The 14,500-nt window shown below is 43.7% G+C and overlaps 1 protein-coding gene across 1 annotated transcript in view; it reads left to right on the top strand.

Annotated features, from left to right (window-relative positions):
* Positions 1-14,500, top strand: part of LOC132822149 (contactin-4-like) — a 1,303,479-nt gene that overhangs the window by 1,168,644 nt on the left and 120,335 nt on the right. The window contains exon 18 of the mRNA XM_060835221.1: positions 13,173-13,288. Coding sequence (XP_060691204.1) covers positions 13,173-13,288 — 116 coding nt within the window. The remainder of the gene's footprint in view (positions 1-13,172; positions 13,289-14,500) is intronic.

The following is a 14,500-nucleotide window of genomic DNA, read 5'->3' as shown; positions in this document are numbered from 1 at the left end:
GCAGAAGATCAAAATTCTGACAAACTCTTTGCAGAGGGAAACAGATGTAAAATACCAGTCCAATGTGACTCTTCCAAAAAGTCATATTGGATTCAGAACATTAATGCTTTTCCTCGCTCCACAGATGCGACCTGCTGATTTTTTCCAAGCTTTGTTTATGTTTCAGATTCCCAGTGTCTGCAATGTTATGCTTTAGCATCAGGGAAAAGTTCATGTTGCTCAATCCCTCTGGATGTGGGTGACAAGAGCTCATTGCACCACCTCCTCACCGTTCAAGATGTGCTCCATGAGAAACTGCATGCTTTGCAGCTTCAAAGGACAGACTCCTTTACAAACAATGTGGCATGACATTGCGGCAGTGTCCATCTCTTGGGGGGACTGATATCTCCTTCTGAGCCATCTCAGCATTTACAGAATTGGTGTCTACCTCTGAGGAGATCTCCCATTTCCTGTTCATCCATATTGTCTCAACTTTTCTTTGTTGAGTCAAGTTGTGAACAGTACATCAAGCAACTACATTGTATACCATTGTTTGGGATGCGCTGCATTGAACTACCTGACAGATCCACACATCCGTGCAGGCAGCTTTCTAGTCTGCTCAACAATAGCTCTTGAGGAAATGTGCACACTGTAGTATCTCTACTCAGTATCAGTCTGTAGATTCCTGGCAGGTGTCAGGAGCTAGGTTTTAAGGGGGTAGCTTTATGGATGGGTGCCATTAATAGCACCTTACATCTGTGGAAACCATGCAAGGCTGCTCCTTGCTGACCCCTTTAGCTGGCTGACTCACTGCACCCCAGGGGAAAGTAATAAATCAGTGAGCTTTAGCAAACAGAGTATCCGGGTCCTCCCAGATACATTAATGAATGGATACTTGTGAGATGCCCCAGTGACCCGGGTTCATTTCCCGCCTCAGGCGACTGACTGTGTGGAGTTTGCACGTTCTCCCCGTGTCTGCGTGGGTTTCCTCCGGGTGCTCCGGTTTCCTCCCACATTCCAAAGATGTGCAGGTCAGGTAAATTGGCCATGCTAAATTGTCCGTAGTGTTAGGTAGGGGGTAAATATAGGGGTATGGGTGGGTTACGCTTCGGCGGGTCGGTGTGGACTTGGTGGGCCGAAGGGCCTGTTTCCACACTGTAAGTAATCTAATCTAATCTAATGACTCCTGGAAATAATCCACTGGGCATCGAGAGCCACTGTCACCTTCAAGTGACTGGGATGTGATTGCCTCATGGTCTTTGAGGACTCAAGTGCTCAGCCAATAGTTGGCAATGTCCTAGGATGTGCTGAGACATCATTAACACTATCTGGTCTTTACAGCAAACTGCAGTGGACCCCATATGCATGGTTTCACTCACCATTCCCTTGTGCAAGCTATGATGGCTCTGACTGGTCTTTGCTGCTACAGTTCTTGCAGTAAGCATATAGCCAGTGTTGAACTAAGAAACAACATGACCAAATGAATGGCAGGATGGATCTGTGCCATCTTGATGTAGATTTCAGAAGAAGTGAATTTATGCAACTCATCTTCCTATTGCTCAGCAACCCTGCTCCCTCATGCCTAGCAGAATCGTTGGACTGTCATCTGGGGTCTGCTGAAGGATGGGGGTCTGCTGACAGGCATTGAGGCAGGGGTAAGGGGAGAACAGTTGGATGTTGTATGCCTCACAATATTACCCACCTGGCCTCCTCACCGTTCAAGATGTGTTCCATGAGAAACTGCATCCTTTGCAGCTTCAAAGGTCAGACTCCTTTACAAACAACATGGCATGACATGGCGGCAGTGTCTATCGCCTGGGCGGGACAGACATAAGCCAGTGCACCCCTCCATGCACAGTAGTCAGCTTCCCTTCAGTTTTTTAAAGCAGCTTGACATGATGGTGCCACCTTACACTCCTTCCATTTGCCATCCTCTCATTGGCTGCTTTCAGTACCCTAGGCATTGCACACTGCCACCACCTGCATGTCATGTTTGACACTGACATTGAGCCAGGGCACCAGAAGGTGCAGTGGCTTGTGAGGGATGTTCTATATTGCAGCTTCTACATTGAAGAAGCTTCCCTTGCTGCATTTCTCGCTATATACCTTTTCATCTGTTCACTCATGTTGGCTGGGCTGGCATTTGTTTCTTTTTCATGGCCCGTTGTTCAGTGGCTATTCATAGTTTAATCAAAATCCCAAATTTCTTCATCCTCTTCGGAGTGACAGTTTTGTTCCTCAGTCAGAGCCAAGGAGATAAGATTCTGCATTCCACAAACCTAACTGAGGAGGAAGAGGAGAAAAGTGAGGACTGCAGATGCTGGAGATCAGAGTTGAGAATGTGGTGCTGGAAAAGTACAGCAGGTCAGGCAGCATTCGAGGAGCAGGAGGATTGATATTTCAAACATAAGCCCTTCATCAGGAATGAGGCTGATGGGTCAGGGCTGAGAGATAAATGGAACATGGGGTGGGGTTGAAGGGAGGTAGCTGGGAGAGCGATAGGTGGATGAAGGTGAAGGAAAAGGTGATAGGTCAGAGGCGGCAGTGATGGACTGGTCCAGAGGGCGGTGCCGAATTGGAGGCCTGGGACTGGGATAATGTGGGGTGAGGGGAAATGAGGAAGCTATTGCAATCCACATTTATCCCATGTGGTTATAGGGTCCCAAGACGGACCATGAGGTGTTCCTCCTCCAGACCTCTGGTGGTAACGGTTGGTGGTGGAGGAGGCCCAGGACCTGCATGTCCTTGACAGGGAGTTGAAGTGTTCAGTCTCAGGACGATGGGGTTGGTGGGTGCGGGTTTCCCAAAGCCTTGAGGAAGAAGAGCCCTGGACCGTTGGATTTTCATTCCAAGATGCAGAGGTCCCCTGGTGGGGTGACCATGGGTGGGTGTTAACAGTATGTGTATCCAAGCATGAGCTTAGGCTACTGGGGAATGGTCAGGGGGCCAAACTCAAGACCACTTTCCTCTTTCTCTGTTCCAGGATGCCGAGAAATTGCTATGGTACTCAAATCACAGCTTAACCTCAATCATTAGTGGTGCCCCTAACTAAGATCAAAACTTGAATCTTTTACCTCTGCATTTTTTTATGGTCTATTTCTTGACCAACTAGTTTGTTGGAGAAGCCCCAAGAAGCACCAAAACACCACAAAAGTAAAATATATTTTTGATGCTGCCATTCATAGCAGTAACAACAAATAGTTCAGTACGAAATCAATAAAGTGTAGCTTTGTTAAATAGTTATGATGAGGAAGAACCAGTGTTGGATTAGGGTGAACAAAGTCACAAGTCACATGACACCAGGTTGAGGTCCAACAGATTCATTTAAAATTACAAGCTTTCAGAGCACTGCTCCTTCATTACTCTGACTATCACATGAATGCAGAGTTTCCAGTCCTCACTTAAAAGCCTTTCTTTATCGTAGTCTGTTTGTCTTATTGTACCTGATTATACACAGAGACAGAATTAATGTATTATATTCAGCTGAAAATGTGTTGCTGGTCAAAGCACAGCAGGCCAGGCAGCATCTCAGGAATAGGGAATTCGACGTTTCGAGCAGAAGCTCTTCATCAGGAATGGGCTTATGCTCGAAACGTCGAATTCCCTATTCCTGAGATGCTGCCTGGCCTGCTGTGCTTTGACCAGCAACACATTTTCAGCTGTGATCTCCAGCATCTGCAGACCTCATTTTTTACTCGTATTATATTCAGGACCAGCTATAAGTCCTCCTAGATTATGTCAGGTATCTCCAGGCTGAGATGTACTTTGGAAGGTTAATCTTTTGATTTACTTTTCTATTCGGCTTCAGTGTAGCGAATTGATATTTCTAATTTGAGCATGTTACTTAGCTCAGGGCTTTGCTTTTCATTCACAAATTGGCTTGACGTGTTTGTTGCTTCTGAACATAAAAACGCAGGTTACATTCAGGCTGATGCTAATTAAAGTATAAGACAGAGCATATTTTGCTCCTACTTTGCATAGTAACCTTGCGCGTGCAACCTTGCCAAATGTCTTTCCAAATACAACACATCAGTGGCACCCTTTATCCAAATCTCATGTTTTTCCTTCAAAGAATTGCAAGAAATTAGAAATGAGTTCCCTTTCACAAAACCATGCTGAATCTTCCAGGTACCTTGAGTTTTTCCAAGAGTCCAATTATAAACTCCTCAATGATGGATTCTAACACCTTCCCCATGATAGATGTCAACTGACCTATAATTTCCCTTTTAGACCATTTGCAACAGGGGCAAAGTTAGGCTACTGAGCCAATCAAGTCTGCTTTGTTATTCAATCATGGCTGATATGTTTCTCAGCTCCATTATCCTGTCATTGTTTTGTAACCCTTAATCCCTTTACTTGTTAAGAACCTGGCATTCCATCAATTTGCTCAGATCTGCTTCGCCAATGATTAGAAACTCCCCACCAAGCTCTTCTCCTCTTTTGCCTTCTAGATCTCCAGGTATTACCGGGGAATCTTTTTTATCCTATGTCATCACAACAGAAGCATGATCTTTATTCGTTGCCCATGCCATTTTTTTTATTATCTATCATCAACTCCTCCAGAGCAGCAATACACTTTCCTTACTCTTTCCTTTTTAGATACATTTAAAAAAATCTTGCTACCTGTTTTCATATTTCTAGCTAGTTTCCTCTTATGATTTAATTTATTCCTCCTAATTGACCTTTTAGTAATTCTCTTCCATTCTTTACATTCATTATCTGCACTAAATTAACTGATCTGCCATTCACCTTTGCTGTTGATGCCTTTTCCTTAGACTTAATGCTTTCCTGAACTACTACAGTTAACTAGAGATGGTAATCCTTCCCTAGGTGTTTTTGTTGATAATAGGAATTTAATTATTCTGAATATTCTGAAATATCCCTTGAAATGTTTGCCACTTCTTCTTTACTGATTTATCTCCTATCGAGAGTGTGTTGCTCGGAAAGCACAGCCAGTCAGGCAGCATCCAAGGAGCAGGAGAATCGACATTTCAGACATGAGCCCTTCACCGAGAATGAGGCTTGTAGGCAGGGCGGGGGTGCGGTGGGGGAAAGATAGCTGAGAACGCAATAGGTGGCTGAAGGTGAGGGAGAAGGTGATAGGTCGGGGGAGGGGGGGGGTGTGGTGGGAAGTGATGGAGAAGTCAGGAGGACAGTGCCGAGTTGGAGGCTTGGGACTGGGATGATGTTGGGGGGAGTGGGAAATTAGGAAGCTGTTGAAATCTACATTTATCCACTGTGGTTGCAGGGTCTCAAGGTAGAATACTAGGCATCAGGTGGTAACTGCTTGGCGGTGGAGGAAGCCGAGGACCTGCATGTTCTTGATGGAGTGGGAGGGGTAGTTGAAGTGTTCAGCCATGGGACGGTGAGGTTGGTGGGTGCGGGTGTCCCAAAGATGTTCTCTGAAATGATCCACAAGAAGGCTTCCTGTCTCCTCGATGTACAGGAGACTGCATCGGATGTAACTGTTGCAGTAGATGACATTGGTAGAGGTACAGATAAATTTATGACAAACGTGGAAGGATCCCTTGGGGCCTTGGATGGTGGTGATAGTGTGTATGCAGGTTTTGTAATTCCTGCCGTGGCAGGTAAAGGTGCCAGAAGCAGGGGTGGGGGGTAGGGGGCGTGGGCTGATGGGGAGCGTGGAGCTGATGAGGGCGTCATGGAAGGAATGAATTCTCCAATACGCTGATAGGGGTGAGGAAGGAAATATATCTTTTGTGGTGGAGTCCACACCGTTTGGAGGTGGCGGAAGTGGTGGAGGATGATGTGATGTGTACAGAGATTGGTGAGGTGGAAGGTAAGGACCAAGGGGTTTCTGTTCTTGTTTCATTAGGAGAGGTGGTGTTCAAGGGTGATGGTGCATGAAGTGGAGGAGATGAACTGGAGGGCAATGTCAACCACATGGAAAGGGAAGTTGCAATTGTGGAAGAAGGAGGCCATCTGAGCCTTCCTGAGGTGGAATTAGTTATCCTTGGAACAAATGTCGTGGAAGCGAAGGAATTGGGCATTTTTACAGGAGGTAGGACAGGAGGAGATGTAGTCTTGGTAGCTGTGGGAGTCGGTGGGCTTGTAATGGATGTCTGTGGTTAGTCGGTCACCGGAGATAGTGATAGAGAGGTCCAGGAAGGGGAGGATGTGTCCGAGATAGTCCAGGTTGAATTTGAGGTTGGGGTGGATAGTGTTTGTAAAGTTGATGAACTGTTCAACCTCCTGTGAGGTAGCACCAATACAGTCATTGATGTAGCGGAGGAATAGGTAAGGAGCTGGTGCCGGTGTTACTGCGGAAGATGGACTGTTCCATGTACCAGACCAGCAGGCAAGCATAGCTGGGTCCGATGTGGGTGCCCATGGCTACCCCTTTAATTTGGAGCAAGTGGGAAGATTGGAAGGAGAAGCTGTTACGGGTGAGGATCATTTCAACCAGGTGGATGAGGGTGTCAGTGGAAGGGTATCGGTTGGGACAGCATGAAAGGAAGAAATGGAGGGCTTGGAGATCTTCATCATGGTGGATTGCTGTGTACAGAGACAGGATGTCCATAGTGAAGGTAAGGCATTGGGGGCCAGAGAAATAAAAATCTTGGAGGAGGTGAAGGGCATGAGTAGTGTTATGAACATAGGTGAGTTATCTCCTAGCCTAATATCCTAAATCACTTCACCTCATCAGAAGTCACACCACACCAGGTTATAGTCTAACAGACTCATTTGAAATCACAAGCTTCCAGAGCACTGCTCCTTCGTCAGGCTCAGCGTAGTTCAGTTTTTTTGCTATCCCTTTATCGCAAGCACCCAAACTTACTTCTTATGTGCCTCTTCCTACATCATGGTTACTGTTTGAGTGCATGTAGATAACTCCCACAAGTGCCCTTTTCCCTCTACTACTCCTCATCTGTATCCAAGTCTCATCTTGAACATCTCAACCAAAGTCACATCGAATTATTGTGCCAATCCTAACTTTCGCCAGGAGTGATATCTCTTCACTTTTCTGTGCTTTCTATTTTTGTTGAACGTCATTTACCCTTAACACTTAGAGCCCAATTCTTGTCATCCTGCAGGATGTCTCCATAAGATATATATTCCATCCTATTTATTCACTTCAATATTCGTTAGATTGATTCATTTTGTTATTTTTACAGCATCAAGCTGAGACTGCTGATGTATTTTGAGTGTTTTTGACTCTCCTTTCTTGACAATCTCTGAACTTTATTTAACCCCCACTCTCCGTGTTCAGTTGAAAGCCCTTTCTACTTGCCAAAGAGAGGCTGCTGAAGACAGCAGTATTGTTCAGTAGCAAATTTCTGGAGAAACTCAGCAGTGTCTGTGAAGAGAAAACAGTTAATGTTTTGGGTCCAGCACCCCTTCTTCAGAGCAGGTGTCACTGTCCCAAAGGCACAGATCTCACTTTGTCCAGCACTGGTGTTGATGTTCCATGACATGGAATCCTACACTAATCTTTGAGCCATGGATTCATTTCCCAAATTTTATTCATTCTGTGAAATTTGTGTGCATCTTAGGGAGTAATCCAGAGATTACCTTTGGAGTTCTGCTTTTTAGTCTAGCGTCTAACTTCTCGTACTCATTCAGCAGGACTTCATTCCTCATTTGACTTACGTCCTTGGTACCTTCATTGACCTCAACAACTACATCAATTGCCTCCCCAATGCAAGGTCTTCTCTCACCCAGTGCAGATATCACAAAACCTAGCTGCCTGGCCTCTTTGCTGCAGAGAACAGAGTCAGTCTCTCTCGCAATACTCTCCCCTACTACCATTCTCTTGAATGTCTTTCTGTATCAAAGTGTAATGACCATTAGATTAGATTAGATTCCCTACAGTGTGGAAACAGACCCTTCAGACCAACAACTCCACACCGACCCTCCGAAGGGTAACCCATCCAGAACCATTTCCCTCCGACTAATGCATTTAACACTATGGGCAATTTAACATGGCCAAATCACCTGAACTGCACATCTTTGGACTTATCCTTCCCAAAGATCCTGCTCTCAAGCTGAGATAAATCTCAAAGCTGTGGAAAAACTTTGAAAACCTTGTGTCAGTGATGCGGTAGACTATAAGATGCCATTGAAATGAGCAGTAGAGTGCCACACCTTGGATAACATTGTCTTTTGGTAGCATGTTTGTTCCTTCCCTGATGGTACATTCATGCATAAAACACACTCAGTGCCATTTGCCTTGTCATTACTTTGACAACAAATTGCCGTCCTTCCAGTTTCTGACAGCAAGTTCCCTTGACTTGCTTTATTTCCTTTTAGTTTCAAGATATATCTTGTCCCTCAGAGGCCCAGATAATTCAGCTTCATGTAAGAGATGCTACACTTGAATAAGCTGATGAGAAATGTGAAAACTTGACCACTAGTCTTTAATCTCTGATTGAAGAATACTTTAGGTATATTTAACAATTCAACAGAGTGCAGAAATCAGCTGTCATCTTATAACATGATGCATAGGTTCTTTAGAATGCAAAAGTATAGCATATTATGCTAGCTCAAGTGATATCAAATGGTCAAAATGGCAGTAGAATAGGACGCTCCTCTGCTCCTTCTGTTTATTTCACATTTTCTTCATTTTCTTTCCCTTTTTTGTTCCTTTTTTTTCTCCCTTTTAGATGCTTTCCTCTTTTGGTGTTCATCTCCCCCATGGTCTTGGCCTGGTCCCACAGCGGGTCTTGGCCTGGTCTCACAATGGGTCGCGGTCTGGTTCTCAGTGGGTTCTCGCCTGGTCTCTCACCGGGTCTCGGCTTGGTCTCTCAGTGGGTTCCTGGCCTGGTCTCTCAGTGGGTTCCTGGCCTGGTCTCTTGCCAGTCTCGGTTGTTCCCTCACCAGGTCTTGGTCTGGTCTCTTGGTGGGTTTCAGCCTGGTCTCTCGGCGGGTTCCCGGCCTGATCTCTCGGCAAGTCTCGGCCTGGTCTCTCAGTGGGTCTTGTGGGTCCCAGCCTGGTGTCTCAGTGGGTTCACAGCCTGGCCTCACAGCGGGTCTCAGCGTGTTACAACCTGGTCTCTCGGTGGGTTCTCAGCATGGTCTCTTGTCAAGTCTTGCAGGTCCCAGCTTGGTCTCTCGGCGGTTCGTGGTAGGTCCCGGCCTGGTCTCACAGCAGCTCATGGTGCTGTCTTGACTCGGTATGCAAGTGAATCCTGTCCAGGCATATTCCAGAGGCACCAGGGGAGATCAAAGCAGTGGCACTTTCAACAGCAGTGACAGTATCTGCAACGTTGGTGTCGAGACCAGACAGCTGAGATCTCCCAGAGAGCGAGATAAGCACAGGACTTATTAAAGACTTATTCCTCTATTTTCCCAGTTAAAGCTACAAAAGACTTTGGTGTTAACTATTACCTTATTTCTTTGTTTTTCTTATATTCAATGAAGTAATGCTTAACTTCTTAACTCTCATTTCGCTTGCTACCCTGTACCTAAGTTTTTTTTGTGACAACATTATACACTTTTAACTGTAGTCCTGTATTTCTGTACTTGAGTACGCATGACAACAAAATCTAAATATTTTCTTTAATGTGCTCTCAGTTGGATTTGATTTTATATAATAATTGAGGATTGCAACATTGAATTATTTTTATTATCTCTTTGAAGTGTGATTAATCAATCATAAAGGTGAGAAGAGAGGGTCTTAGGCCTCTACAAATTTTGCTCTTTAATTCACACACCGAAGTCACATTCACCAAATCTGGCCAAGGTCTTGTCTGCAACAATGAGACAATCCCATAACTACCAGCAATCCTGTAATCCTCTAAGAGAGAAAAGTGGACACATGCCCTTCAAATCAATCTGTAAAAGATGATATGGAAAACTTCCTTTCTGACCACCTTATAAAAACTAATCCTGGAAGACTACATTAATTATTTTTATGGTCCATACAACAATAATTCAATAACAACACAGTACATGCACAATTTTTGGGAATGGATGGTTGATGCAAGGAAAATTAAACAAATGAATCGACTACAATGGTTGATACCAATTGTTTTGCATATTCGACTTTGACCTAGGTTGGATTGTGAGTGGTGAGGAGGTGGTAAACAGTTTTCGAGGCAATTTCGACAATGAGTGAGCAAATGCAAGGCAGATGTGACATGGTTAAGTGTCAAGTTTTTTTTGTCTTCTTTCCATGGAAAAATATACTTATCAGAGAGGGAGTTCAGTCAATGTCCACCAGACTGATTCCTGGGATGGTACATTTATCTGTGAGGAAAGATTGGGTCAGTTGGGCATTTATTCAAAAGACTTAGATCTTTTTGAACTATATAGATGTTATAAGGGCTGGACAGACTGGATACAGGGTTGATACTTTCTCTGGTTGGGTGGTCTTAAGCAAGGAGTCACTGTCTCAAGATACAGGGCAGACCATTTAGGATTGAGATGAGAAGATATTTCTTCACTCTCAGAGTGAAAGTCTCTACATCATAAGGCCAAGTAACTCAGTTAAAAATCACACAACACCAGGTTATAGTCCAACAGGTTTATTTCGAACCATTAGCTTTCAAAGTGCTGCTTCTTCATTAGGTGGTTGTGACTAAGTAACTAAGAATGTTTAGAAAGAAATAGATTTCTAAAGTCTAAATTTGTCAAGGGCTCTGGAGAGGGAGCAGGCATATCAGTCATTAGCTGTGATCATGTTGAAAGGCTGAGCAGACTAAATGGCCTATTCCCCCTTCCAGTTTCTACCTTTTTTAACCTCGACAGTCCCGAACTTCCCAGTTACTGCCACTTTAGAAAGTTATTGTTCGTTTCTCCCGAACTCATCCATCTCTTATCATCTCCCTTCTGAGTGATTGAAACAGTGGCTCAGATCTTCAGAGCGGAAGATTACTGTTGTAATCGTGTGGAGAGGAACATGTGCCGGGCTCACTCAGATATTCCGAGGCAACTGACTCTGTGTGAATTGCTTGAGAATTGCTTGAGTTAAAACCTGGTTTGTCTCCTCGGTGATTAGTAGATTAATACCTGAGATTCACCACTGACCCTCTCATCTACTCACAGCTGACCCTTCATGGAGAAACAACTCACCCTGAGCCGACAGAATCTGCAGACCAGACCAACCCAACAACTAAATTCTCACAGATCCTCCAGTCGTGGCCAAACTGCTCCCTCCTCTACAATTACCAAACCCCCGCATCCCCCACCACACCCATTCATGATATGCCCCATGTCCAATCAGTCCCTTGACCTTATTTACTCCCTATTTTCTCTCCAGACCCTCCATAACCCCAGTACCCAGACTACCAAACCATAAACACCCTCCTCCAATTCTCCCCTACCTATCACTGACACACACTCTCACTCCCAACCTCACCTAAGCTCACTCACACTTACCTGCCACCCCGCTCCTATCACTCTCACTTGCACCTGTGCCCCTTCAGTCATCTAGTGTCAACCCCCTGATCCATCTGCCATTCCCACTTTCTGTCAGACATCCATACCTACCTGGCACCCACCCACTTTATGACTTGGTGCCAGCACCCTTCAGTCATCTGACACCCTACCTTTTCCACCCATTGGCCACCCCAACACCCTCACTTCTCTCACTAGTTGTCAATGTATCTTAAGGACACTTGAACCATATAATACAGGACTTTATTGCTGAGGAAAGGGATTCATTCTTAGTGCTAATCCTCTTGTTGCTGACTGTGAAGATTCTTGAATTAGTCTAAACTGCTGAGAAAGCTCCTGATTGGCCTGAAAGACTACCAAAGATAAGAATGATATGAAGGAACCGGTGTTGAACTGGGGTAGACAAAGTTAAAAATCACACAACAGCAAGTTAAACTCCAACATGTTTATTTAGAAGCACGAGCTTTCAGAGTGCTGCTCCTTCATCAGGTGGCTGTGAAGGTAAGTAAGTAATTTGTAGTGTGATCTGATGGGAAATTGGAAGTATAAACGAAATGAGATGATTACGACCAGTGTGATTAGGCTCATGAAAATTCTTTCCCCAATATATTCTCTTACCGCCACCGCACCTCCCCCCTCCCCCCACCTCCACCTGACTTGTCACAAACTTGCAGAGTGTAAATACAGCACTTTTTTGCCATTACCCAACAGTGTTTGTTATTGGTTTAGCATATTCTTCTGAGATATTCCCTTTTACTGTTACCAGTAAATGCAAAGCTTGAAGAATAAGTCGTCTCTCTTGCCTTCAGTTTGTATGAAATCATTATCCATACGAATTGTTGACTTCTTGGCCACATGACCAAAGTTTTGGCATTTAAACCAGGCAGGATGTTGGAGAAACATGACAAGTTTTAAATGACAACAACAATATGATCAGTGGCTGTTTTTAAATCCCGCCAATGAGATTGCAATTTCAGGAAGTGCATATTTCAAAATCTGGCTTTACTCCAACTTCAATTTAATGATTATGAATTATCACAATTTTATTAAATTAAGAGAATCCAGCAAAAAGCAAGTAAATTATTGTAAGCGTGGGAACATAAAATTCAGAAATAGATTTAAAATGCAGTGGGAACTAGATTTGGCAGGCCCAAGGTTTCTAATGTTATTAATGGCCTTTATCTTGATGAGTTTTATTAATAACAATTAAACTTAATAATATGGGATTACATTTTTCAACCTATTCTGCAGAATTTTACAAGAATATTGCCAGGGTTGTGAGCTATCGGGAGAGGCTGAATAAGCTGGGGTTATTTCCCTGCAGCATGGGAGGCTGAGGGCTGACCTTATAGAGGTTTATAAAATCATGAGGGGCATGGATAGGATAAATAGACAAGGTCTTTTCCCTGAGGTGGGCAAGTCCAGGACTAGAGGGCATAGGTTTTGGGTGAGAGGGGAAAGATATAAAAGGGACCTAAGGGACTGCATTTTCACACAGAGGGTGGTGCGTGCATGAAGTGAGCTGCCAGAGGAAGTGGTAGAGGCTGGTACAACTGCAATATTTAAAAGGCATCTGGATGGGTATACGGATAAGAAGGGTTTCGAGGGATATGGGCCAAATGCTGGCTAATGGGGCTAGATTAGGTTAAGATGTCTGGTCAGCATGGACGAGTGAGACCAAAGGGTCTGTTTCATGCTGTACATTTCTATGACTCTAAAACTGTTTTTCACAGGTTCATTTAGAAAACTTTACTACCAGAACTGACCATCCAAATTCAATATATAGCTCAAGTTCTTGCAGAAGAGCTGATGGGTTTCTCCTCTCTGTAATCTAGAACCCACTGCTGCACCATTCAATGTCTCAGCCAGAAGCCTGTCAGCTTCAGAAGTGCAAGTTTTCTGGGAAGCTGTGCCCTGGGAGACAAGCAAAGGAAAAGTACGAGGTTATGAGGTAAGAAAAAAAAATAACTCCATAATTCATTCTGAAAGGATGAGAAGAGTCCATGCAATTATAGCTGAGGTTCATGTAAATCAACAATGTCTTTTGAGATTAATTTAGCTTCAAAGATGAATCTATAATGAATGAAGTCACTGATCTGAACAGCCAGTGGGAAAATAAGCCAATTCATTTTGATGCAAAAAGTTTTCAACCTAATGACTGAGAAAGACGAATGAAATATTACAGCATTTATTTTGGTATTAAGTAATTGATGGCAGGAGAGTTTAAGTCAAGGTTAAGTAAGGATATAACTTCAGATTTACTGCTAGTCATTGGATTGTTTGTCTATAACATCATGGAGTACAGTTCTGTACACTTGAATAGAAAGGGTATTACAGTTAAACACTACAGTTATACATTTTGAACTTCCACACCAACAGTTTTCACTTTAAGATCAGAAATTTCTAAATCAAAAGAAATAATGTTGTTGGTGCCAATTCCGATTAAAATAACTTTGACCTGGACAAAGTATTTTATGCAGATTAGAAGAATTGTTACTTTGACCTCAATCTGTTTGGAAAAAAACATGTGGACCTCATTGCAATCAAGCAGTTATTACAAAATCACTTTCTTAAGCTAGCTAGTTCTGTCACATAAGCTAGGCTTTTCCATTTTGCAGTTTAAGTATGCAGTTAAAGTCTTGGATGAAGGCACATCCCTCTGGCAATTTTCTGGAGTGGTGATCTACTCATTTTGTGCAAGTAAGCTCTGAGGTGACTTGAACAGTGAATCATGTGCAAATGATGGGCAGATGTTCTCACCACTTCCAGTTTTGAAGGTACTGGCAAGATATTTAAAAGTCATGCAAGCCCCACTTCATTCACTGCAAGCTAGAGTGTCCACAACAGACACCACTATCCCTGGAGATATCTGCCAAGCATCAAAGACTGCTCTCCAGTTTGGATAATGCTTCTCTAGACAGTCTACTTCAGGGCATATGGGAAAGAAAGAATGTTCCCCTTCTCATCTGATGGGAGAAAACAGCCTTTCATCAGAGGTGATGGTTCATGTTGTATTTGACATCAATGCATAACGAGCAAGTGCAGGAAACAGAAGAATGATCACCTGATCTCCCCAAGCATAAGTGTGTCCAGCTTCTCACTGCAATCTCACATACATAACACCATTACACAGTCAGATTCTGTCCCTGTACAGTCATACTAT

This window comes from Hemiscyllium ocellatum, chromosome 14 (assembly GCF_020745735.1).
Source record: "Hemiscyllium ocellatum isolate sHemOce1 chromosome 14, sHemOce1.pat.X.cur, whole genome shotgun sequence".
Lineage (NCBI taxonomy): Eukaryota > Metazoa > Chordata > Chondrichthyes > Orectolobiformes > Hemiscylliidae > Hemiscyllium > Hemiscyllium ocellatum.
This window is presented reverse-complemented; position numbering and strand designations above follow the sequence as displayed.